At 39.8% G+C, this 27327-nt stretch overlaps 1 protein-coding gene across 4 annotated transcripts in view; it reads right to left on the reverse strand.

Annotated features, from left to right (window-relative positions):
• MAMDC2 (MAM domain containing 2) overlaps positions 1-27327 on the reverse strand; it is a 151641-nt gene that overhangs the window by 36943 nt on the left and 87371 nt on the right. For 3 of the 4 annotated variants that reach the window (XR_009051645.1, XM_057725331.1, XM_057725329.1), the window contains exons 7-9: positions 24406-24499; positions 17994-18137; positions 14638-14903 (exon numbers count right to left, since the gene is read on the reverse strand). Coding sequence is in view for 3 of the 4 variants with exons in the window: in XM_057725331.1 (XP_057581314.1) it covers positions 14638-14903; positions 17994-18137; positions 24406-24499 (504 nt within the window). In the remaining variant the exon portion in view is untranslated. The remainder of the gene's footprint in view (positions 1-14637; positions 14904-17993; positions 18138-24405; positions 24500-27327) is intronic. The other variant, XM_057725328.1, reaches the window with a different exon arrangement.

A 27327-nucleotide genomic window follows, 5' to 3' on the forward strand; every position in this document is an offset into this window, starting at 1 on the left:
AATAATATATAACTATATGTATTTACAAGGAACAAAATCAAAGGGCTGTTTTGGGTCTTTTTTTTAACTTGCATTAATTTCTTATCTTTATAGATTCTAGAGATGATCTGACTATGTAAAATATTTTACTTGCAGGATTTGTGAGTGGGAACTTATGCCCCACTTGTAAAGCAGAGGTCTATGTCATCAACCCTGAGTACAGCTACATTTTATCAGCAATTTTTCCTCTATGGGAAGGAATAGTAATCTGTCTCATAATTTACTGAATTAATTGTGCCGCAGTGAGAAAAGTCTTGGCTTTCTTTTCCTTTGGCAGCTTTAAAGTCTATTTTTGACATGAATAGTGAAAAAGTACTTTTTCAAAATGATTCTGTGGTAGTGAAATCATTCACCCTGTAAATTATTACCTAAATAAGACTCAAACATTTGGCATGGAAACATATCCTAAAGAAGAGAAATATTAACATGCTCTCACATGTTTACCTCAGCATTATTTTATAATGACCGTAAAACCAAGCAAGCAAGCAAGCAAGCAAGCAAACAAATGAAAGTACCCAAGATTTCAGAAACAGAAGAAATACACAAATTATGGTGCTGCAGTCTAAGAAACAGGCAATCATTAACTCTGATAGCTCATGAATACTATTCAGTAGTAGAGAAATATATTTCTCTCGGAATGTTAAATGAAAAAAAAGCTGGTTATAATAGATAAAATTTAAATAAAATAAGATACATTATATCTAATTCATCTAAAAAATACATAGAAAAATAAACACCTTGAAAATTTACCAAAAGTATAACAATTTTTTTAGGTTCATGAAATTATGAGTATTGAATAGAATTTCCTTTCATCTTCTAAACATTCTTTAATTTTGCTATATTTATAATTGAGAGAAAAGAAGAAGGAATCAAGATATCCTTTAAGGTGTGGAATAATGAGTTACTGTTTTTCAGATTGGCATTGTTTATTATAGTAGCCATGAGGACACGTGCCTATTTAAATTAAAAATAAACAAAATTAAAAATTCATTACCGTAGGTGCACTAACCACATGTCAAGTGTTCAATAGCCACACATAGCCAGTGATTAAGTGAGTTGGTTTTAGCAGATATGTAGCATTTCCTCATGGCAGAAAGTTCCACTGGATAGAACTTCTTGGCTTTTTTTAGACATTCCAAACAAATTTGTGAACTGCCACAGTGGGTTAAGTGAAATGCTAAAATGTTCTGGAAAACAGCAAGCCGGTAGGCTATTCCTATCTTCAAACTCTTTCCACACTCAGAATACCAGCCAGACCACGTTTTTCTGATAAAAGATCCACAAAGTCAGTCAGCTATGTATTAGATTCAAAGTATGGCCACAAACCTCAGATCTGTTTGGTAGTTGTTTATCAGCATTCCAACACAGAAAAGAAACATGACGAGATCAGCCTGTTTGGCCTAACACATTGAACTTCCACCCGGCTATTAATAATGCTGATAATGTCAGCTCCTATTCTTGTGCTGCCATCTTGCATTTTGAGGGCTGATTGAGGTGGAGAGGTTATTTTAGGGTAGCTGGTAACTGCGTAACCTGAGGACTGAACCTAGATGACACAGGCGAAGAGAAAGCCAAACATTCTGGTCTGTTCTTAAGGACTCTGTTCCTGGGTCCCATTAAGAATGCGACAAGAAGGAAATTGCCCATAGTCTAAATTCTTAAGGGGATTAACCTCTTGTTTATTTGTAGATCTTTTTAAAAAACAGTGTTTGTTTCATTTTTGGCAGTATTTCAAAGAAACAGAGTATCTCTAAAGACTGGGGAAAAAAATCTTAGGCAACCTGGAATGTATACTAATATCTATTTGAGAGGGGAGAAGAGGGAAAAGTAAACTGCTGTCCTTTAGACAGGTGTTCTTGATTTTATGCAAATCTCTTAAAAGTTACGGGGCAATTAGATTTGCCCGTAAATCAATTTGTTTCAGTTCACGAAAGGTTCCAGTCCTTGGGGACTAGTGATACTTTAAAATTTTTGTTTTGATAGAGCATATTAATTGTTGAGAAAACTTAGCTAGACTAACTTTGGAAATACAAATAGGCAGTGAACGGAGAGCTACAAATACATATTTGCAAACAAATAATTTTAAATATAGTCAAGTAAGAATCAAAAACATGATTTAACTCACTTTTTACCATACTAAAAATAGACCTTGTAGATGCTCACTTATTTACAGCAGATTGTTCCAGTCTCAACACTACTAACATTTGGGGCCAGATAATTCTCTGTTGTGGGGGACTGCCCTGTGCATTGCAGGATATTAAGCATTCCTGGTCTCTACCCACTTGATACTAATATCAGCCCCAAGTTATAACAATCAAAAATGTCTCCAGACACTGCCCGATGTCCCTTTGGGGAGAGGGGCCAGGGCAAAATCTCTTCTGGCTGAGAACCACTGGTCAAGGGCGGTAGAAAACTGCTGTGTGGGTTATGAAACCCCACTTGCTAAATTCCTATTATATGTAGTCCCTATATGGGGCACTTTCAGATCTCTTACCTCCTTTTTGGATTCTCTGTCAATTTCAACCTGTTAATTCTCCTCAGTCAGAGCAGAACAGTTGTTTACATTTTAAAAGTGGACTAGATTGAAGTAGTTTTCTTTTCCTCTGCATATCACCAGGTGGTAGTTCTAATGAGCAATGAAATATCCTCAAGCCCTGAAAACAAAAGGCAAAGGAGCAAAAAAGCAAGAGAGATGGACTAACACTCCAGCTGAATAATCATCCCTGAGATGATCAGGGCTTCACCGTCCCAAATTCCTGCTTCAGAAAACTGCAAATTGTCAAAGGGCAATAGGGTATCTTCTTTGTTTTCACTCGTCTCCCTTTCAAAAAAGAATGATCTACTCCCTCAAAATAACATTATGACAGGGAGTAAATCCTAAGGGTAACTGAGCAAACTTTCCTCATAGTATACAAATTTTAATTCTCTCATAAAGTTTGTTTGTTTGTTTGTTCATTTCCCCAGGGGGTGGGGACAGTGGGGTGGAGAGAGAGTCTGTACAGAAACCCATCAACAAGGCTGTGTTAGTCAGAGGGGCTAGACTATTCCTAAACTTGTAAAAATCCAGAAAAGTTCCTGGTTAAAGCATGCAGGAAAGAAAAAGTAGAGAAACAGATATGTCAGAAACTTATTTTACCAAACCAAATCAGGCTGGATTTTTTTAATAATTAGGATTACTGATTTTAACTTTATGACATGTTATAGTTTAAGTGGTACCCAACACAATGAATAGGATTTTGCTGAGGGAGGGAAGAAATGAAGCTTTGCAGGGAACTGTGGGATATACAACCACAGACCTTTGTCGTGTAGTCAAAAAACATTGTTGGTATTAAAGAGCTCAACACTGACTGAACTGACTGGTTTTTCACCGTTTTTTAAAGTAGTTTCATGGCCTTCCAGAGAGATATCGTGAGCCAAGTTGTTGGGTTATTCCACCACCTACTTTACCAACTGAAGAGCCCCAGTTGGGCCTATAATTAGTATGTGAATGGCAGTTTCCAGAAATGGCCGCCTATCTTCACATAGAAACATTTCATCCCTATGCCAAAAATACCATAAATTATCCATGTTCAGAAAGCAAACCTAGTGAGCTTCTTGTTATAAGTGGTGGACCTCAACAATTTACCAGAGGGTTTGATTCTGGGTTAAATTTAACTTCTCTTCTGATGAGGTTTGAAATCTTTTGGAATAATTTGCACAGATAAATTTGGATATGGCGAATGCAGAGTTGGTGGAATAATTATTCACAAAATTACTATAATCCAGTCAGTGAAATTCCAGAGCCCTTCATTAAGATGCTATTGACACAATTGCAGGATATACTATACTACATAATGCAATTGCATTCATTTAACTGTTTGACAATAAGTTGTAAGAGAGTTTAAAAAAAAAAAAGCAAAACAAAAATTCCGACATTAGACACTTGGCCAAAAGGGTGGAATTTTCACAAATCCCTGAAGACAGGCTGAGTGGAGATTTATCTAGAAAAATGAGTATAAGATAGTATTTTTAGAATCCCAGCCATGTTTGGGGAAATAGTTGCTAAACTATAACAGCATGCCTCCTGCAGATACTATATTTGGTCTTCAGATCCCACAAAAGGCAGAATGATCATGTGTTTTTAAATGTCTTTAGCTGACCAACACTTTTTTCTTAAAAGATCCATCTGTTTTGTTTTTTCTTTTTTTAAAGACCCATCTGATTTAATTCAGCTCTTGTCTTTGACAAGAAACAAAGACTGAGCAGCTTCCAGCTTTCCCCAGCGTAAGTCCTTCTGATCATAGGAACCTTCCGTTTTAGGGTAGAGGGCGCCCTGTGGTAGATTTGCAGATCTGCAGCCAAAGTTTTTGATTGCTATTTGGGTGGTAAATACCCAGATCTCTTTACTCACTGATTTCAGAAATTTGCATTATTTTCAAATCATTTGGTCACTGAAAAGGGAAAGGAGATTCCAGAAGAGACCTCAGGATCAGATATTTTTTTGAATGAGGAAAAGACCCAGAAACCCTATGCTATGAGCTCAAGGTCATACGACAGCAAGCTGTAGACCCGGGCATGAAACATCACACTCCGAATATCTGATAGAGCATATTTCATTATACCAATCTGCTCATTTTCTCCTTTTACTTTAGGTATTTTAAAATATGATTCTGAAAGGCCTGAAACTCCTCAATTAATAGCAGTGGACAAGTTTGACCTGTGTTTATAACTAGCTTCCTGTCACCTTTTGCCTACGTAGGTTTATAGAGAGTTCTTGGTCACCTGGCACTAGAACTTGAATCTTACATAGATCATGACTGAACTCCAGGGCTGGTGAATGTTGAAACCTCTCCTCTCCACAGCAGGTGTTCCCTCACCTCAGTGCTGTCCTTCTCTCTCTTAGCCAATGATCTTATGTCTGCCCCACATGGAAAATTTGGCTCATAGGAAAGAATCCCTCAACTCCCCACATCCAAACCTTCGATCTTATCTTCATTTGCACCTGTTTTCACTTCCTTTCCTTTGTTTTGGGAGCAAGGTCTGTCTGACTCCAAAATTATGCTCTTCTTTTTTGCGGGACATAGATTCTGTACAATCCTGTGCAGCTAGTATCGAGGGTCTAAACGGAAAACAGACATGAAAAGCCTCTGGAAAAATGGACATTAGACAAAGGTGAGATGGTATCATTTTTAGTGCTTTAGAATCTAATTTCACACCCTGATAATGAGGACATTATTATATATAATTTTCCTATAAACCTTTCGTCATCACTAAAGGAAATAGGTGTGAATGCCTTCCTGGACGTACAATGTGGTTTATCTCCAGCTCACCTCCTTTAGGGAGAACCTCTGGTCAAACACTTCCGTGACCAATGTAACATAATGACCAATTTAATTGTCACGCCCAAGGATGGACATCATAATACGGATCTATTGTGACTCATGTGGATGGAGATATAAAATATCAGCCTTACCAGAAGACATGCAGAATGCACTCAATTGTAAAAAAGGTGGGATCTATGTCTTTGTCTTCACTCTCAAGGGCTCACCCCTTTCTGGATGAATTTCCCTGGGTCAGGAGAAGACAGTGACTTTGGCTAATGCCCAAACAGGAATAGTGATGATGTCACTCTGCTCATGTATGAGACATAGAGACAGTTGTGGGTGTTATTTTCATTGATTCCCAGGGCAAAGTGGTGATCCTTGACTTGATGTAGAACTGTGGCTAAAAACTCATATCATGTTAAGCCCTTTTCAGCTGTGTCACAACTTATTTAACCAATGCCTACTGATAGATAATTGGGCAGTTTTCAATTTTGCAATATTAGAAATATTGCCGTGATGAATATTGGTAGATAAATCTTTGTGCATAAGCATGATTATCTCCTTATGATAAGTCCCAAGAATTAGAATTGTTATGTCAAAAGATATCCATGTTTGGGGCTTTTCTTTTTGATTCATGCAATTGAATTGTCATCTAGTAATATTATACCAATTTACCTTCACATTAGAGCTTATGAGAATCCTATTTCCTTGAATACTCACCTCTCTAGGGCAATGTTTTATACATAGTAAATATGTAATTATATATAAATATTTAATAAATGAAACTTCAGTATATATATAACATATATTATATATACATCTGTATATTTTCTGGCCTAAAATGAAAGATTTATTTTTTAATTGATAAATTGAACAATACAGACAGTATACAGTATGAATGCAGCTATTAATACAAATATCATACTCCAGAGTATTGTGTTTTAAAAATATCTTTATCCATTTGATAGACAAATGTGCCATTTTATTACTTTTCAAATTTCTTTGATTATAAAGGAAGTTGGACATGTTTGTACATTTAGTTTCCAGTAATATTTCTTTTCTTTCTGATTTGCCTGTATATATTCATTGCCCGCTTTCCTATTTCTTAGTTCATCTTTTGCTTATTGATATATTAAATTTAAATCTTAAATGTATTCGGAGTTCGTCATATGTTACAAACTTTTTTCTGGCTTGACATTTGCCTTTCAGATATGTTTATTAGGCAATCCTTATTTGGAGAAAGAAATTAAAGGAGAAATAAATGTCTTGGCTCAGAGACTGAGATGAAATAGGCCACAAATAGTAATGTATCCTTGAGCACTGCATACATTCACATGTAAGCTGATGTTGAACAGGAAATAGGAGCTCATGATCCTTCAGGGTGTGGTGGGAGATGCCATAGGGAAGTGGCTTATTGACTACCTGGAGAGAGACTTCTACTAGAGGTAGGTGCTACAAAGAGCACAAAATGCCCAGAAAATGAGAGAGGGAGAAAAAGATGGGGATATCTATGCAAAAGGAAATAAGGTGTTCTTCTGCAGGAGAAAGTAGAGAGTCTTTACTAATGTGTGAATTGAGCTTACACCTAGAGTATCCAGCAAATACTTACCTGATCTATGAGCTCAGAAAACCAGAGGATCCCCAGAGAATCTCAATGTGAGCATTAAAGTCAATGTTGCCTCATCCAAACCCTCAGGAAATGATTCCCTAAAAATGCAGCCATTGCAAGACTGTGAAATATAAGATTAGGAATTTGGAAGTAAGAAGGGAGGTAGTGTTTTTAAGTTTATAAACAATCTTTGGAATAAACTTTTGTTTAATTAAGTTTATTAATAAGACTGTGAGGAAAGAATGTCCCAGATATCTCCATGGTGCTGGGAGGACAAACATGGTAAGCCAGCAATATTCCATGAAATTAATTCCTTGGGAAAGTCATAAAAGAATGCACTGACATAAACACCACACTCATGTAAGCTGTGTTAGCAACTACCAGTTGTGTTAATCAGTCTTGCCGGTCATTTCCCTGTAAATTGACGTGAAACACAGAAGCCCAACAACAAATATCTGAAAGGAAATGAAAGAGAAGGAAAACCAGAGCATCTCAGCTCTGCCTTACTCATATTTAAAGTAATTTGTAATTCCTGGACTGACAGCTGACACTGAGTTTTGCTTGGAAAAACTCAACAGTAGGCTCCTTTTCCATACTTAGCTCCTCTATCCAATTTCACATTAAAACTTATTCCACTTGACAGTATAATTTTCCTGGCTCTGTGTATGGAATCACCCTAATCTGCCCTATAATGTGTTGATTATCTTGTCAGAAATTAATGATCTTGCAGTTTTTACTTTGCACTCAGCTGCCCTGCTTTAATTATGCTGGAACATTAATATCCTGGAGCAGCCATTTCCCAATGTTCTCAGACATCATGAAATGTGCTAGGAAATTTATCTTTTCTCATGTATCTTGTCTACACATTGGTTTTCTGATTCCTTAGTCCCTTTACAGCAGGGTGTCTTGTTATTAAATAGCCACCTATTTATAAATCTCTCCAGAAACTTACTAGACCTGCTTTTCTATCTGAGCAAACTGTTAAGTGTTGTCCTTAAAAATTTTAGAACCCTAGATATTTTACATCTAGTTGCATTTTCATTATTAAAGGGAAAATGAAAAGGAAGATTTCAAAAGCAGAAATCCAAGTCACAAATTTCATTGACTTTTTGCTAAAACAAGATTATTGTGAGAGAAGATAAAGAAATAGAGAAAGTGATCCACAAGAACTGTGTTGCACAATATTAAAAGACAGTTCCTGACATTAAGATGTCTATAAATATAACAAGAGGTAGAAGAGACTTAGCGGACATCTTAAAACAAGTTTTTATTCCATGGAGAGGTTACATGACATTCTGACTTGTGCCAGTTCATGCCAGAGTCAAGACTTAAAGCCAAGTCTTCCTAGTCCTAACCTAGGATCTTTTATTATACAATCTCATCCCAACAAAACACAAGTTAATGACATACAAGATTCAAAGAGAAAGGGGCTCTGGAGATGGACTTTGAGAGAAGGCTAGGATTTTCTCAGGTGTGACGATTCCTGCAGTAAGATCAATGGAAAATATTTGCTGTTGATAAACGCTTGAGGGAGCAGCTGGGGAGGAAGGCAAGGATTTGAAGAATGAGAAACTGAACTGGATCCTAGACAGTAAGTGAAGACACGTTCTCCAAGGAGTTTGAAGACTAAAGGAATGGGATAGAGTGGCAACCTAAATGGGTAAAAAAAGGTGAAAGGAAGGTTTGCTGTTCATTTGTACGACCAACATACGTTGGCAGTATGCAAAGGATTAATGGAAATTGAAGGTTTATGAGAGAGGGAACAATTTATAAAACAAGGTCCCAGAGGAGGCAGGATGATGAAATCAGATGTATAGAGGACCAGTTGGTTTTGACTGAGAAACCAACCGACAGATTCAAAGACAGGCAAGTAAGGATTCAGAGAGAAACAGAATTGAAGGGGCTTGTGTTCAATGCCTTCATTCTTTTGGGAGTTGAACCCCTCAGGTCACATCCTAAGAATGATGCAGGGAGGATCAAGTTGGAAACTTGTGAGTGAAAATGGATCTGAATATCTGGGGTGGGGAATGAGAGAGGAAGTCAGTGAGGCATGATCTGAATAAAAGGCTTTCCCAGCTGTGCTGAGAAGCTTATGGAAATAGCCGCTGAGGGTTCCCAGGGGTTAAGAGCACCAAGGTGGGAAAAGCCGGAAGGACCTGTGGGTGGGGAGACTATGATGTGGAAGTGAGTTGTCCATGAACCACAGCACAGAACGGAGGCTGGAGAAGCTGTGTTGGGAGACAGGAAAGGGATCAGGAAAATTGAGAGGGCTGGAAAACCTCAAATCTTTGGGAATAGGGAATTGGGGCCATGTAAGTTATTCCAAAGAAAAGTTACAGCTTTCGGTTTTAATAAATATCATCATAAAAAACCCCAAACCAGACTCGGCATATATGTGTCTATGTGCATCCTTATATGCACTCCAGCAGATATTCCTGCTGTTAGGTCTTCACATTCAAATTCCTTGCAGGACCAACTGCACAGGTGCTGAGTTATATGAGATTATGGTTTATATGATTCAAAGGCAGAAAGAGTTCATCTTCCTTCTTCCTTTGATGGACTTACGTTGTTCTTCCTTGTCATCAACACATATTCATTGAGAGTTCAGTTCTCTTTCCAACTATTTATTGAGTACCCACTCTGTTCCAGAAATTGTGTTTGCATTAGAAATAAAAAATAAATAAGATATGGATCTCTGTTCTCCAGAAGCTTACAGTCTGAAATAAGCTAATGTAGGTAGGCAGGTAGGTAGACAATTTCCATACAATGCATAATGTTTGAGAGTATTATGATGCTAAGAGGGGTTACACAAGACAAGGGTTCTATGTCAAGTACTCTGAGGAAACTGCCACCTTACACAAGGTTAAACAGGATCCCTTAACGTAGAATTTACCAGAGTTTCTAACATGTTACTGTGCAGGGTGAATCTTCATGGTGTTTGTGGAAGAGTAGAGATCTAGCATGCAAAATTTCCGTAACTCATTTGACCACAGAACACTTTTTTAATGGAACAACTCAAGGGATTTGTATTCCATGGGACATACTCTGAGTAGTACTGACATAAGATTCTTGCCTGGTTAAAAAAAAAATGTATTTATATTTTTTCAGACTGGCCAGGTGGGGGTCTTCTCCATATCCATAAGTGACTTTTGAAGTTTGTTCTTTAATCTTACAATAGAATAAAGATGTAGACTTAGAAGGTTTTACCATGCAGATTTTAATGACTGCTGAGCTGATCATTAAGTGAGACCCAGGTGAAAGAGAATGCCTGGTCATGCTCTCATTTATGGCCCACTTAACACTTTTTTTTTCCAAAAGAAATATTTAATGAACACGATACTGAGTTCCTCTCGGTGCCTCTAATTAACAGACCACTTAACAGTCTTTGTTAAAGGGAAAACTCGCTTCAAGTCAAAAGATATGGCAGGACCTAATATAGGTGCTATAGTGACCAAGCTTAATGTCAGCTCAAGGATTTGAACATAAAGGCTAATGTCCGTGCTTCATCATTACAGACTTTCTGACAACGACTCTCTAGTCTCTCCTGACATTTGGCTCTCAGGAAAAGTATTTTGTAGTGAGTCGTTCCCTCTCCTCATTACCATCTCTAGTGTGTGAAAGTCTCAAGGTAACTCTTGATTACCTGCTCTCTATTTAGTAATGCGCTGAGGAGAAACGGATCAAGAAAACCATTTCATGATTCATGTCCTTTCAGAATGTTTCTAAATGTTAACCAAGTATATTGTTGGCAGTTCATGATTGTGTAAGTGCGGCAGTCTGGCACTATTAAAATAATGATTTAACTCAGACCTGATTTTTAACTTAAAGAATACTTCTCATCAAAAGTTAAGGTACAGAATTATCCATGTACTAAGAAAGATGTCACCTATGAAATCTTATGAGGATCAGGACCTAGAAAAAAACATTCTTTAATCTCTCATTCTCTCTTTTCTCTCTCTCGCTCTGGCTCTCTCTCTGCAGCTACATTTAATAAATGCCAGCTATATGCCAGGCACTCTGCTAAGGGCTTTACATGACGCACCACAATCCTATGAGGTAGGTACTACTAATACTACCATTTTGCATATGAAGAAAAGGAGGCTCAGCAAGATTCACGTAACTAGCCCCAATTATAAAGGCGTAAGTGCCAGAGACCCCACAGCCAAGACTCTAAAGCATTATGCTGTACTTCCCTCTACCCCACAGATCTCCACCTGTGTTGAACCACCTTGAATTTTGACCCCGCCTCGGAGCCAAATGATTTCTAAAATAGAAAACTGAGAGCTAATAATAAAGCCCTAGAAGTTTTTAGAAGTCTTGAGTTAGGGCTGGCTTCCCCTTCTTACCTGATCCTACACTTTCCACATTAGCCAGGAGAGGACTGGGGGGCATAAAGGCACAGTATAGAAAGCATGGATTCTGGATTGAATAAGACTTGGATTTACCTCTCTGCTCTGCCTCTTAATAGCTGTGTGCTGCTGAACCATGTCCTTAATTTTCCACACAAGCTTTCCTCATCTGTTAAATTGGGCTATACAGCTTTCCTCCCCAGGCTGCTTAGCATCAAATGAAGTAATGCCTGTCGGGTGCTTAGCATAGTGCCTGGCACATGGAAAGTGTTCAATAAAGGTTCCTCTTGCTGTTGGCAGCTGTGACACTACGCAGCCATCCACATGGCTATTTTGCTAGCACGGTCTCAGGGAAATTCTTACCATTGCTATCATTCCTTAAATAGAAATATATATTATAGTTTCCATCAAACATTAGACTATGTAGGGAAGATAGCATGTACCTGTTAATCAAATCAACCCATTGTCCTTAAAATAGTCTGGGTAAGAACTAACCTGGAAATAAAGGTAAAGAAATATCCAGAGTGGAAGCTACCTGGGAAGGCACAGATGAGGTAATGTGTAGGGAGAAACAAAAAGAAAGAGGCCAAAAGTTCTGACTTCTTTACAGTTCTGTCCATGCCAGCCCTCGCTCAGCTCTGCTCTGGTTTCACGTGACAGCTCAATGAGAGGTGAAAATAATGCTCATGAAAGCAGGTTATACTAAGAAGAAATGCGAAGGTAAGAGAGTATTGTTATTGTTTTGACTATGCAGCTCAGATTCTCAAACATACCTACCAAACATCTCCACCAGTGAAAATTCACACTGGGATTAGGCCAGGTGTAGTCAAAATTCAAATACAAGGCTTTCAGCCAGGGAACAGGTATGAAAATGCAGGCTCTCCGTGAGTTGGGCCCTGAGCACTCACACTTGACTGCCTTTAGGAATGGGGTGATGAGGATGTGAAGCAGAGGCAGGGAAAGGTCTTCCCCACAACAGTGACACACATGCAATGAACTCTGAGCTTAGCCATTCATTTCTGGTAGAAGGTGAACTTGTATTAGTCTAACTTGGGTTAGCCTAACTTTGCAGTGTAGAATGCTGAGGGTACTAAAAGGAGATACTTAACCCCCTTATGGGAATGCTGTGAGAACTAAATAAAATAACAGATGGTTGGTGACTGGGTGGGGCATGTGCAGGAGTTAGAATCCAGCATGGCCTGAACCTTAACCCTCCAAACACCAGCTCAACTGAGTCTCTATTTGTCATTATTTTTTATATGTCCAATTGGTAGAATTACTCCTCTATTTTTATATATAGCCCTTCTGTGATACAGGGAGAGTGCACTGTTGTTAGTGGCTTACGTATCTGTATCTTAATGTCCTGTCACCTGTGATCTCCTTCTCGAAAGTAGGATCTGAGCTTCATTCATCTTTATATCCCCTGCACTGAGCATATACCTAATAAATTATGGTTGAATAAAGGAATAAACAAATTAATGAATAAATAAAAGTCAAATACATGAATGAAAGCTTATTATATTCCCCCCCTCCCTTTTTTTTTTAAATATTAGCAACAGAGGGTGTGGAGTACAACAAAAATTCTATTATTTTCTGGTGCATCCCTGATAATGTGGATCTGGTACATGTTTGCTCTGTGTGTGTGTGTGTGTGTGTGTGTGTGTGTGTGTGTATGTGTGTGTGTTGCCATGACTACTTGAGAGAGTGCAATAATTGGTAATGGGGAAAAAAAATGTAAGCCTTTGGGATCCCTAAGAGGTGCAGGGAAGCTTGGACATCTCCAGGACTAAGAGGTCAAAGAGGAAATGCAATAATGCTGCAAAGGTCAGATAACATTTATAGAAAGATGGTCTCATTCAGGAAATGTTTGGAATTGGCTAGGGAATAAGTGTAAATAACATGAACCTAGGCTAGGAGTTGGAACTTGGCACCAGAAACATCAATATGTTTCCTCTATTGCTCAGGGGGCTGAGCCAAATAGCTCAGTTCAGTCAGGTGACCAAACTATGATGGGATTAAGAAGGGGATACCTACAACAGCGCTACTTATTTAGTCAGCATAAAAACAATATAAGCAGTGCCTATAAGACTGTGGTAAAACTTCTGTGCTTATATTCTGCTACAGGTATCATAGATTGATTTGATCCTTTTAGAAATTAGTAAGTTAAGGAGGCTGCCATGTCATTATAATCATAATTTCTTCTTCCCTAGTAATGAAAAAGAACTTTGTAAATAACTTCAAAGATCTTTGATTAGTCATTGTAAGGTTTTAATCATGTCCTGGTGGGTGTTCCAATGGACTAAGAGTAACCAAGCAACATTTTGATGGGAACGGTGTACAAAATTTCTTTAACAGGAAGTTGTAGACAAAGCTATGGTTCTGTCCAGATGGTTATAGCTAAGAGAAGTCTGGTTATGAAGAAGGTTCTACTGCTCTGCTAGGTAAGTATCTTCTCCTGGGGAGCCTGGACTTTGGGTAATTCCTAGTTAATGAACATGATCAACTGATCCATCCATTCTTCAGTGATACCTATCGAGCTCCCACTGTGTGAGGCATCTGTTTGAAGGAAGGGACCATTCTCATCCTTCTTTTAGCTTCTTTCTTGCACAAAGGATACATGAGAGAGATCTTCTGACCAACTGAGACATGAAACGAAGTGGGTTTTCCCATTCTACTTTCATCTGGGTTGTAGTTGACAGAATTTATTGCACTTGCAAAGCTTTCTTAAGTTTATGAGTTGTAGAATTCAGGAGATCGCAGTCTTCTTTTGCATTTCCCTTGCAATAAAGATCTCTTTGTTTTCTTACTGCTATCAAATAAGCTGCTGATGGTTCCCTATGTAAATTCTCTCTGTCTGAGTTGGTTCTCATATGAGCTTCCCCATCTTGTGTTCAGCTAGCGGTTTAGATTGTTGGCCTTAAATCCTCAATGTAGAACCCGGCTCACTGATTTCTCCTTTTGAAAGTACTAGCATTCCCGTGTGTGTGTGTGTGTGTGTGTGTGTGTGTGTGTGTGTGTGTGTGTGTGTGTTAACTGTGGCTTCAAACTAAAGTATAGCTGTTGAACTTGGATTATTCACATATTCTCTGTCTTTGGACTATTCTCAGGGAATCTAAGAACTAAACAATCAGCAAACCCCCTAGGGGCCATGATTCTGAGAGACAGAAAATTGAAAAGAACTGAAGGGTATAACTCGAGCAAGGCTGGGGATGGGGTGTGGGGGTGGGGCTCTCAGCTTGAACAGAAGAAAAACAACTCATCACCAGTTGAAGATAATTACGCAGAAATTCACTAACCCAGTCCAGCAACTGAAAATTGCAGAAAGGTTCTACTGTACCTTGGTAGGCATGGGCTTCTTAAAGGTGATTTCAGCTTGCATCCAAACGCCCCTTGGGGACTCCAGCACAGACCAGATCTTGTCTTGAACCACGTGGTTCTCTTCGAAGATATAAACTGCTAGAGTGTCACTCATTTTTAAGAACCCATAGATGGCATAATAAAAACGCAAACAATACTGCAAGTTTCCTGGCAGGGAGGAACCGTAGAGCCTTCCAATGTAGCCAGGCTGAGACGTAAACTTTGTGTTGGCCAGTAAGAAATACCCTGCGAAGAGGACACAGTGTTCAGTGCATCAGCAATGTAAAGCCTAAGTAATTCAGCCCAGATTATCAAGTGGGAAAATTTGGTCAAAGTAGTGGAATTTGCCAACAGAGACTATTTCTATAGGCTTTAAATGATAGAAAGCATTTTCTAATGTCTGTGGCTTAAGTGACAGAAAATATCTATGTGACTCTATTGCTAATAAAATAAATACAGCTGATTCACTTTGTTGTACAGCAGAAACAGGCACAATAGTATAAAGTGATTATACTCCAATAAAGAGCTTAAAAAAAAAGAATATATTGTACAACACAGATAATAGAGCCAATATTTTATAATAATTATAAATGGAGTATAAACTTTAAAAACTGAATCACTATATTGTACACCTGAAACGAAAATAATCTTGTACATCAACTCAAGAAAAATAAAGATATACAAAAATCTAAAAAAAAAAAAAAAAAAGCAAAACTCCAGTTTTAAGTAAACTTCATAAACCAGCATAGATTTCCAACTGCATATGCCCAGATTCTAGTCATCAATCAGGATTTACTTTTTTTTTTTTTTTTTTTTTTTGGCCAAGCTGTGTGGCTTGCGGGATCTTAGTTCCCCGACTAGGGACTGAACCCTAGCCCTCAGCAGTAAAAACGTGGAGTCCTGACCACTGGGCCACCAGGGAATTCCTAGGATTTACACTTTTCATGAAACAAAAAAGATGAAATCATCTTGGGGCTCCCCACTTTTTGGACAACCAGCTGACAACTAGACTGAGTAGTATTGTGTCATAGAGAATACAAGGCCCAGAGCAGATTTTCTTCTTATCTTTGCAATGGCCAGTGGAGAGGGAGAAGTTACAGGGTCTGGCAGTCCTTGAGGGGTGAAGAGTGGGGGTGGTTTGTGTATCTGGGCAGAGCTTACTCTGTTGACCATGTTAAACCTGCTCCTAAAAAGCAGGTTTTTAATCAGACAGACCCTCCCAGGTGCTGAATGTCTGGTCTTCCCCGATTTCTTCTAAATAACATGAAAAATTAAGATCAAGAGAATCCCTTCCCACATGCTCCACCATGCCCATGATAAACTTAAAACAGGTGCATGTGTCCTATAAAACTGGAGCAGAAATTTAAAAAATTAATACCTTACTTTTTTGCCTTTCCCTTTTTTGATGCTCCTTCATCAGTTTTCTTTTGGGTGCCTCGGTCTTTGCTGTATAGTTTAGTTTTATTTAATCTGGCCAAAGGTTCTTTGGTTATTTCATGAGTGGTGTTATGGACTGAATTATGTCCCCGCAAAATCCATATGTTGAAGCTTTCACCCCCAATGTGACTGTGTTTGGAGATGTGGCCTTTAAGGAGGCAATTAAAGTTAAATGAGGTTACAAGGGTGAGGCTTTAACTCCCATGTGACTGGTATCCTTGTAAGAAGAAGAGACAGCAGAGATCTCTCTCTTTCTCTCTCTCCATCTGTACACACAGAGGAAAGGCCATGTGAGGACTCAAGGAGAAGGCACCATGTACAAGGCATGAAGAGAGATCTCCCCAGAAACCAACCCTGATGATGCCTTGATTGTGGACTTCTCAGCCTCCAGAACAGTGAGAAAATAAATGTCTGTTGTTTAAGTCACCCAGTCTGTGGTATTTTGTTATGGCAGCCTGAGCAGACTAACACAGGTGGCCACACAACAGCCAGAATAATCTTTTTTAAACCTAAACTTAATCCCTCTCTTCTCTACCGAAAACCTTTCAATGGCTTCTTATTTCATTTATAGTAAGATCCCAGGTGCTTACTCTGGCCTGCCACGCCCATGATCTACCTCCCTTTACAACTTCATTTTCCTCGCTCTCCTCCCCTCAGTGCAGCCACACTAGTCTTCTAATTCCTGGGAGTGTCTGGCTCTTTCCAAACTCAAGGCCCTCACAGATACTGTTCCCTCTGCCTGGCCTGCTCCCTCTCTCTCGGCTAAAACCCACTTTCCTGAATCCCCAACCAAAATGAGGTTCTTTCCTCTGTTCCCAGAGCTCACTCCTCGCTTCTTTCACAGCACACACCGCAACTTGTAATCATGAGTCTATTTGTGTATACATTTGCCTAGTGTTTCTCTTGCCCACTGAAATGATTGTCAGCCGGTGAGGGTGGGAGTCACACCTGATTTGTTCACTATTGTATCCCCCTGGGGTTAGGCTGGCCAAGGTCAGAAAAGGTTTTTATTCTGTAATTCTACAAGTTAGGCAACCTCTAAGCAAAGAACACAAAATCACAAGTATAAAATTGCAAAGGCCGCATGAAAGTGGGGGGCCCTGAAACAAGCTTCATCAGCTTTCTGGTAAGTCACCCTGGTGCCCAGTATATAAATAAGTGTTGAATCGGACACTAACCCCTTGAGAACAAGCTCTTTCCACCAGTCTCTACTGGAGTGGGCTTCACAAGGGCTGCCTTTATGACGATAGGCAACCCTTATACAAGAGGAGCGCAAGCTGATTTCTGAGTTCCATCAAGTGACCACCCAACATTTCCCAACAGCTGTGATAGCTTTTACATCCCACTATATATCACTTATTGCAGTAAAACATACACAACATAAAATTTACCATTTCAACCATTTTAAAGCATACAATTCAGTGGCATTTAGTACTCTCACAATGCTGTGCAGCCACCGCTATCTACTTTCAGAATGCTTTCATCACCTTGAAAGGAAACTCTGCACCCATTAAACATTCACTCCCCATCCCCCAGCTCCCAGCTCCTGGCAACCACTAATCTGCTTTCTGTTTCTATGGATTTGCCTATTCTGGATGTTTCATATAATTGGAATCTAATAGCTTTTTAAAGGTACTTCTCCATCTAAAGTGAAGAGCAACATAATTCCCACAGGTTTGACTATTTAATTAACTGGTAAATACTTCTGCTAGCACAGCAACTTGAATTCCAGTTTTGAAAAATGGTCAAACACAAGATTACTGATTATCTTTGCTTCTTCACAGCCGCCCCTGCACCCACCTCCCTTTTTCAAGCCAGAATGGCTGGCTGGCAAATGAAGCGTGAATACTAACTCTTCCACCCGCAACACGACATCCCACATAACAGACTCTGATTTACCTAAGCCTGAAGTGTGGTCTCCCGCCCGATACATGTTGGGTTTTACTTTCACTCGGGCCCAGCCTGGACCTTCTTTGTCTTGGTAAAAGTTGCAGAGATCTTCCTCAAAATTGCAGCTTGCTTCTACGGCACTAAAAGGACGCTCTGAGCGAAGGAGAATCAAAGTTAAAGTGAGCCAAACCCAAGCATCTCAGAGGACTACATCAACTGATTGACAAATATGTACACATTTGTACCAGGGGATCTTGGAGAAGTAACACACAATGAAAATATTTTTACCCTAATGGCATGCTGACAGGTTAGCATCAAACCCACACTACAGCATGACAGGAAAATTGTTCTTTTCCTCCCTAAAGGGATGGAAAGAAAGAGCTCTGTTCCTAGTCTCTATAAAAATAAAGTACCAGACTTCAAAAGAAATTTCCTTTTCTGATGTAAAGACTGAGAGCATTTATTCACATACTTCTTCACAATTTGAAATTCATCCATACAAAATTAGAGAAAAAGTAAGGATTTTATAGAATTCTTAATTTCTCTCTGACAGATATTTTAGAAATCACATTTTCCAGAAATAATTTTCCTTTGTTCATCAATCTCTGTGTCAGAAGCACAGCCACTGTCTATAACTGACAATAATAGTAGGAGCTGATCTGCTGGAAGAGACTCATTACTCAGTATAAATCACACTGTTCAAACAGTCACACCAATTCTGTCACCTGTTCTATTATTTTGGCTTTTGCTGAATTCTGGTGTCATTTACTCTGGTCTATAAACATCACGTCATCCCAGATTGCCTGGAGGAAAGGGAACAGGAAAGCTTTCTGCTCTTTCAAGAATAACGTGGTCCTAGCAACAAGTAATTGTAAACCTCACTGTTCAGATTGCCCTCTGTGTCTAGAAGGGATATGACTGCAGCAGTCTGGGACATGTTCAGTATAGCCAAGTGTAATCTTGTTCTTCACGCTGACATACACTAGTCTAACCTTTTAGGGCCAGAGAGAGCACTGTTTTGAATAAGCGGAAAATCATCTCTAGAGAAACACCTGAGTTCTGGGTGCAGGATCTGATGAAACAGGGAGCCGTTTAGAGACAAAGACCCACTATTCTCTCAATTGGTCAATTTTCAAAGCAAGAAAGCATTTCAGTGGGCTGAGGAACTGGCCTGGATAAAGAGGATGAAAGACACATCACAACCATATGCTACAAGGGATTCAAGATTCCATCTTGGTCCAGGAAAACAAATTGCTATAGAAGACCTGATTGGGGCAATTGGTAAAATTAGTATGTGGACTATAGGTTAATTGATAATGTTACATCAGTGTTAAGTTTCCTAAATTTTATAATTTTCCAAAGTATGTTGGAGGATGTCTTTGGTTTTAAAAAATACCCACTGAAGTATTCAGTGGCAAAGGAACATAATATCTGCAACCTACTCTTTTTTTTTTTTTTTTGGGGGGTACACCAGGTTCAATCATCTGTTTTTATACACATATCCCCGTATTCCCTCCCTTCCTTGACTCCCCCACCTCGAGTCCCCCCCACCCTCCCTGCCCCAGTCCTCTAAGGCTTCTTCCATCCTCGAGTTGGACTCCCTTTGTTATACAACAACTTCCCACTGATTATTTTACAGTTGGTAGTATATATATGTCTGTGCTACTCTCTCGCTTCATCTCAGTTTCCCCTTCACCCCCCGCCCCTTCCCATACCCCGAGTTCTCCAGTCCATTCTCTGTATCTGCATCCTTGTTCTTGTCACTGAGTTCATCAGTACCATTTTTAGATTCCCTATATGTGAGTTAGCATACAATATTTGTCCTTCTCTTTCTGACTTACTTCACTCTGTATGACAGATTGTAGTTCTATCCACCTCATTACATATAGCTCCATCTCATCCCTTTTTATAGCTGAGTAATATTCCATTGTATATATATGCCACATCTTCTGTATGCAACCTACTCTTAAATGGCTGGTAAAGCAAATGTGGCAGAATGTTAAACATTTGTAGATCTGGGTAAAGAGTATATGGGAGTTCTGTATCATATTCTTGCAAATTTTGTCTGAGTTTAATATGATACAAAAGTAAAGTTTTAGAAATGCTAAATTAAAAAGAAAAGTGACTAACACCACAGTACAAAAAAAAAAAAACAGGAAGAAAATGTTCCTATACAACAGGAATCTGATTGTATCAGACTATACGCCCTAGCAAGTGTACAAGGCAAGGCCCATGATGAGCCAGATAGGAGGGAAGGAAGAGAATTCTCAGCGCTCTGAGACACTGCTCTGACTCTGTCAGCATCAAGGTGAATCTTTAACCCGTGAAGATAAAGTCATGAAGATATTCATTTGAAAATGAATATGATGTCATACAAACAAAGATCCCTTAACATCCCCCCATGGAGCTTTGAGCCCTTGGGAAACCCCAGGATGGTCTCCAGTCTTAGTCACCCCTCTACCACCTGGCAATGAAAAGGCCGCTGGGAACTCAGATCTACAGACGGCCACCTAGCTCAGAAAACCGTGTGGCAATCCCAAAAGCCATGCATAAAGAGAACAGAAGGTCAGTGAAATTATTCATCAGGAATATATCCCAAGGAATATACACCTGGGCAAGAGAACTATATCCCATTTCCTAGGTGTGTGGGAGGGGGTGAGAGGTGGTATTAAAACTTGAAAGTAAGCAAGGCTCTGTTGTCTCCATAATGACAAACTGAGTCACTCAGAGAAGATTTTTCTGAGGATGCAATTATATTCTTTTGCTAAACTCTTAGTCCTAGCAATGGACTTGTCTGGGGTCCTGAGAAGATCTGACAAAAAGAAAATCTCAAAAGCATAATTCAAAGCCTAAATCTTTTTCACCCAGAAGGCTTCTTCTAATGTGAGACAGTATCTAATTCCTGAAGATGGGGCCAGAGGGCCTATGTACCCAAAATGAGCTCCCCAAAGATCTGGGGTGAATGGAAAGCCTTTGCTTCAGGCTTGTTGTTTCAGAAGCATGAGTCAAGTGGTGATCACTATTGAATTTGGGGAGTGTTAATGACATATTTGAAGCATAGGGAGGAATCAGAGGCAACTGGAATCCCCTGAGCAACAGTTGGTCACCCCCATCCCATCCAAAAAAAGAAAGTCTCTTTGAGTGTCATAATGTATGATGTAGTTAATTACTTGATTTCTGACATTTGAACTTTTTAGAAGCAGGAGGCTCTGAAGATAATCTAATCGGGTAGAGGGTGCTGTAGTTTGAGAAGAATGGCTGGCAGCATTTCTCATCTTTTCCTCTGCTTCATGGAGTTCATGGAGATGAACTCAGTATCAGTGCTGGAGATCGAAGAGGCTTATCAGCCTCGGCAGTGCTAGAGAGACTTTGGGTGTGGTGCTCTTTAGGCTGCTAAACTTGCATGGTAGCTCTTATTTTAGCACAAGCCAGCCCGAGAGCAGGCTGGGACAGCTCAAAGTTGGCGAGGGAAGACAGTGAGTGGGACCTAGCACCAGACTGAGGAAACATGATGGAGCAGGACTGGGCCACTGATCAGGCTGCAGAGATCCTTGAGGGCCTCTGAGCTAAGGAAGACTGTGACACCTTAGCTGTAACCTGGGCAACAACTGGAGTCAGGTTTCCAATTAGACAAGAGGTCTGGGAAATGTGTTGTTGGTGAATGGCCAATATTGGGACTTGGGCCCAGGTAGACATCCTTTCAGAGGTATATCCATGAGTGTCAGGATCCTCCCAGACCCTGGCCTGGGTGTGGGGTGAACCCAAGCCCAGAGAGGAAGTTAGGTCTGCATATGGCAGAGACTGGAGGTCTCAGTTTGGGAGCTGGGCATTAAGGCAGGATTCCTAGAAGTGAATGGAATCACCTGTTAGGCATTCAAGGACTTACAGACTAAGAGGAGAGCTTATTCCTATGATCTAGATTCTAGGCCAAATATGGGGGTGGATGGGGAGTTTGTGGGTGGAAAAGATTCGGAAAGGGAAGTGCTGTAACTCAGGTTGGGGGGATGGGGTGGGTTCTCACTGTCCTCTGGAAGCATCCTGGGGGAATATTTGCGGGGGGAGGGGAAGCCACTGGTGCTTAATACCTGTGACTCTGAGATGGGTCTCAGGTCTGGAAAACTGGATTACCTCTAAGAGCAACCAGATGGTGGGAACAAGATGCTTCATATGTTGAAATAATTCCTGTCTTGGCCTACTAGGGAGATGAGGGAAGAAAATGCCAGATCCAGCTGGGAAAAGCAGAGACAACAAGTCTGGAACTAAGCAAGATAAAGAAAAAATGTTGGCACCTGCTATGAAACAGAAGGGCATAAACTATTTGTGAAATGTAAGAGGAAGTATGAAAACTAGAGGGCTCAGCTTCTAAGACTCAGGATTTGGCCCACAGCTGCTTAATGAAGGGCATAAAGCAGGCTCCAGCTTATACCTTCATCAAGGCAGTGCCCTTTGCTGGTTCTCTTTGGTTTCAATCTGACCCCCTGTTCTCTAGGGAATGGATGGGAGTATTTTGAAAATTAAGTAAATAATATTAGGTCTCATGACCAAGCATTTTCTGTATGCCATACTCTGCTAAGGCTGTCACAGACATTATTAACTCATTATTCATCCCGACAACTCTGTGAAACAGATTCTTCCATCCTTGTCCCATAAAGGTGGAAGCAGTCTCAGAGAAATTAATTAACATGCTAAAGGTCACACAGCTTGTAAATGGCATAGTAGGGATATGAGTCCAAAGCCCTGGCTCTCAAGCACAACACTTTGATTATATAATTAAACCATTTTAAAGCAAAGTTGGTATGTTGGGAAGGTTTGAAGACCAGTACGGAACCTTGGTTAACTTCACCATATACAAATGTGAATCCTGGTGATCCCTATGGAAGGAGGGTCTGGGCTGGATTTTACAGTCTGAGGGGTCACCAGCTCTCTTAATTAGCGGTCCTTATTTTGCTGGAATCTTTCTTTTCTTTTCGCCAGTCAGTAGGAAAGAGCTCACACATATTCTATATCTTTTTAAATGGGAGAACATTTCTAAACTTTCTTTCTAAAGTGGCTCAGTAGATTCTATCACCTTCCAGCTGCTGCTTCACCCCATCTACTACTCAGCAGAGATGCTGAATAAATACCTCTTCTCCCATATGTATAACTTAGAAATATAAAAAAAAAGTTCAATGTTAATGCCCAGTGACTGAGAAGAGGAATTTTCTGAAAATAATTACAAAGAGGTCGTGAAACTACTATTAACATCACTGAAATATTAACTGATGGAATTAGGGAGTAATCAGATTTAGAGAAGTAAAACAATTTTGGTTTCTGTGTTCTATAAAATTTAGAGCCTTTTAATTTTTGATTACAGTTAGATTAAATCATTCTACTGAAAATATATAAATATGTAAATCCAATCTTGTTCGATCTGTTTTACTAGGTTTTCTCTTAAATTAGAATTAGTAAAAAATGGTATTTGGTTTCAGCTAATTACTGAGTTTCTCTGTAATTTGGGGGTAACAGTTTAGCTTGAGTAGAAAATATTCTTTCTCAGTTCTCTTGCTTATAGAATATATTTGAAACCATATTAGAGACTAACTCTATCTTAAGTGAAAGTTAGACTACGAAGGCCAAGTTCAAAAATTTACTTTCCACACTTCAAAACCCAGAATGAGGACTCAATAAGACGGATGACTACAGTGTCTCCCTGGGGCCTCTCAAGGAAAAGAATTCACTAAAAGTTAAGGTCAATTGCATTTATCTGGGTTATCATTAATAGTGTGTCATGCTTCTTACTCTAAAACATTTGTTTTCTAATTCACTTTGAATCAATTTGTTTACCTATTTTCCCAGAAAGTAAAAATTTCCTCTTTTTCCCAAATACCAAGTTTATGGATACAAAATTGGCCAGGATAAAATAATGTGAGGGTTCACTTAGATCAAACTGAATATATATTCTGAGGCCAAAAACCATCATAGGGATGTGTACCAAATACTAACATCTTCAAACAGGAGGACATTTAAAAATTAAATTCATAAAATTAGAAAGTGTTTTTCTAATTCTACTTAGTAGATTTTGAGAGTTTTTTCCATCTACTCATCCACCTGTCTATGGACCCAAGATACCCTTTAAAGAGAAAGATGGAGTGGGAGTGAGTTAGCATTATTTAATTTTAATTTCTTAGTAGGTAGAGAAGATTAAACCTTCTTAACCCATGAAAACTGGCCTCTGGTGTCAGAAAAATTAGATTCACTCTGTGAGAGAAAAAAAGAGCAATATACCAGAAAAATGAATATCCGGTTAAATAATTTTTAAGGATGAGATAGGAGAGAAAAGTAAGGAAATTAGAAGGACTTAAAGCAAGTCCTGAACACAGGCATCTGTTGAGAAAAGAAAATTCCAAATGTGAGGAAGAAGAAAAAGAGAATGCTTCCTTACCTGTCTGATTTCGGCAGGGAACAGGAGAGAAAGAAATATCATCCAGGGCGACATACCCTCCTTTGGGACCATTGAAGGCAACTTCAAAAATAACCTGCGGAGGAGAATGACACATTGTTACATGTTTACAGGTTTTCTTTTAGGCTGACGTGCTTGTATCTACGATTTAAACTGGTGTGTCAGTCAAGCCAGGTATATAGGCATTTGGGCAGCTCCCTCCTTAACCCACAGTTTTCTTTTGGGGAGAATGAACACAAAGCCCTAAGTTGCATTTTATGGGTGAACTACACCCTCCCCACCCCCACCCCGCCCATTCCTGCCCCTTGTGTGTCAAAGCACCTATATCACTTTCTGATAGAAGTACAGAATTGACAATTTGCATTATGAACTTCAATTAAAGAAACAACAGGCTGCTTGCAGAAGGCAGGCTAGTTTTGCCACTGCCCTTTACAGAGACCTAAGCCCCTCCAAGGTCCTTTCCCTTTTTCATACATAAAATTCTATGTCCATCTGGACAAAGATGCAGCAATCAGAGATGATTACCTGATACCTAAGGCAGAATCAGGCCCAGAAATCCTATGTACAGATGTTAGGATTTTAGCATATCCTGGCATGCTCAAATGGTTAGAGAGAACATGGGGTTGTTAATGAGTTCAGCCCCCTTTAGTTATACTCTCTTCTCTGCCACCGACTGTAATTTTGAGTTCAATGGATGACTTCTGCTTGTGACCGTGGGGATCAGGTGTGGTGACCACAGCACTCACCTGTGTTGGGAAAACCACCCAAGTGTGCAGTCCACTCTGCTGAACTGATAACATGAGAGGATACAGTGTTGAGCAGGGGTGGAGACTCAAGTGCCTGCCTGGGCTGGGCAGGTAAGGTAACTGTGTGACATGTGTTTGGTCTGATGCAGCAGGAAGGGTGTGAAATGGGGAGCAAGTCTCATCTAAAGGGGCAGCTGCTGCTCAGCTTCATCAGTTGCTGACGTGTGGCAGTTTAGGCCTAACATTTACCAAATTGTCAGGAGGACCTGGATCTCTAGACTTTTTATTTGAAATCTTTGGATTTTTCAGTGTTAGCAATTAATTAAAAAACTAAAACATGTAAAACAAAAACCAAGAAACAAACAAATACCACTACAGCAGCTAGACAAATAATTGTAGGCTAGATTTGACCCGTAGGCCTCTAGTCTGCAACCTCTTCTAAAGAGAATGGTGTCTTGGAGGCAGACAGATCAGAGTTCAAATCTCATTTCTGTCACTTACTAGGTAACCTTGGGTACATAACTAACCCTTGCTTTTCTTAGTTATAAAATAGGCATTATAACACCTACCTTGTAGGACTGTAGATGTGATTAAATGAAATGCTGTATATATAGATCTCAGCATGAAGTCAGGTGCATAACAAGCTCTGAACTAAATCCATGCCTTTTCCTCTATGGTGACCCCCGCCCCGCACCAATCACATTCATGTTTGATCCTAGTTAGCCACTAATTAACTCCGGCTTGTCCCTTCTCCCCTCTAGGTCTCAATTTCTTAATTTTTGAAAAAAGAGTTTGGACAAGATGGTCCCTTTCAGCTTAATAAAAATGGTCCTTAGATACCTGGCCTCTGCAAAATCTAAGAGGGGCCCTGGAAGCTTGTCTCTGGCAATGGAGGAAGGGCTGAGAACCAAGGGAACAGATATGGACGAACGAGGAGGGGCAGATTAAATTTACAAAATCAGCACAGATCCGTGACATTTCGTTTTCAAGATGCCGGCTGATAAAGCCAATGACAGGACATAATCTTGCTGAGCAGTAAGGGGAATAGGAATATTTCCGGTCATAACTTGCCAATCACAGCCTCTATGCCACTGTGTTCTCTCTTGTTCAGAAAGAGGGTCTCAAATGTTTGTTTTCGTTTTTAAAATTCATGTGAGAATATGGGGACATTAAATTCGCTGATTTCCGCAGGATAAGTTTCTTTTCCTGGCAATTACCAAGAGCAAATAATCCTGGAATAATGAGTCCCGACCGCTAGGGAAAAATCACGCATGTGTGACTCAAAAGGCTATGTATTGAAGTTTAATAGTAAACTTAAGCAGTAAACAGAAATTGTAACTTTGATTAAAAAGAAAATTCAGCAAAGTCTCCCTTGTATAAATGTTGCCCCAGGATTTTATGGTTGGATGAAAGGAATTTGCAAAGACAACGCCTTCACTGTGCATGTGACTCATTTGACTTTAATAGAAGGAAAACTTTCTGAAGTAGTTTGTGCATTTCTTTTCCTCCTTGTAACCCAAACTCACAGAAAATTTTCCACTGGGCTGCAAGAGAAAATCAAGGCCTGATTAGGCTTTGGGATAGGAAATAGCACACATACTGCAAAAGGCCCCTCTCTGGGGCTCTTTTGGGGGAGGAGGGGGATGGGAAGGGGGAAGGGAAGTGGTAGGCACTGGACAGAACACATCGGAAACCAAGACCCAACCCCAACACTCACGGAAGCTCCACATCAGGTGAGCAGATGGCACCACTGAAAAGCATCCAGAGGATGATCTGCTTCTCTAAACGCAACCAGGGAAGATATTGCAAAAGCGCAAAGTGAAAGCAGGGGATGTTAATAACCTGTGGGACCTAAGGCTCTGCCTAGAGCTTCAGAGCTGCAACCACAATGCAGAACCCATTGATTCTTGAGGTCCTAGGGGTCCCTGGACAGAGCTGCCCTCTTCCTTCAAATTTAGGTCAGAGTCAGTGCAGGAACTTTTCTCAGTGCCCTGGCACTCACCAGCAGTGTGACCTAGAACGAAATGTCAAACTTCTTGCACTCTCCATTTCCTCCTCTTTCATCTGTAATATGGGGATAATTTTGTCTACTTTGTTGGATTGTCATCAGTACTGGAATACACGCATAGATGTGTGTTAATATACATGCTTAGGAAAA

Source organism: Hippopotamus amphibius, chromosome 2 (genome assembly GCF_030028045.1).
Source record: "Hippopotamus amphibius kiboko isolate mHipAmp2 chromosome 2, mHipAmp2.hap2, whole genome shotgun sequence".
Classification (NCBI taxonomy): Eukaryota; Metazoa; Chordata; class Mammalia; order Artiodactyla; family Hippopotamidae; genus Hippopotamus; species Hippopotamus amphibius.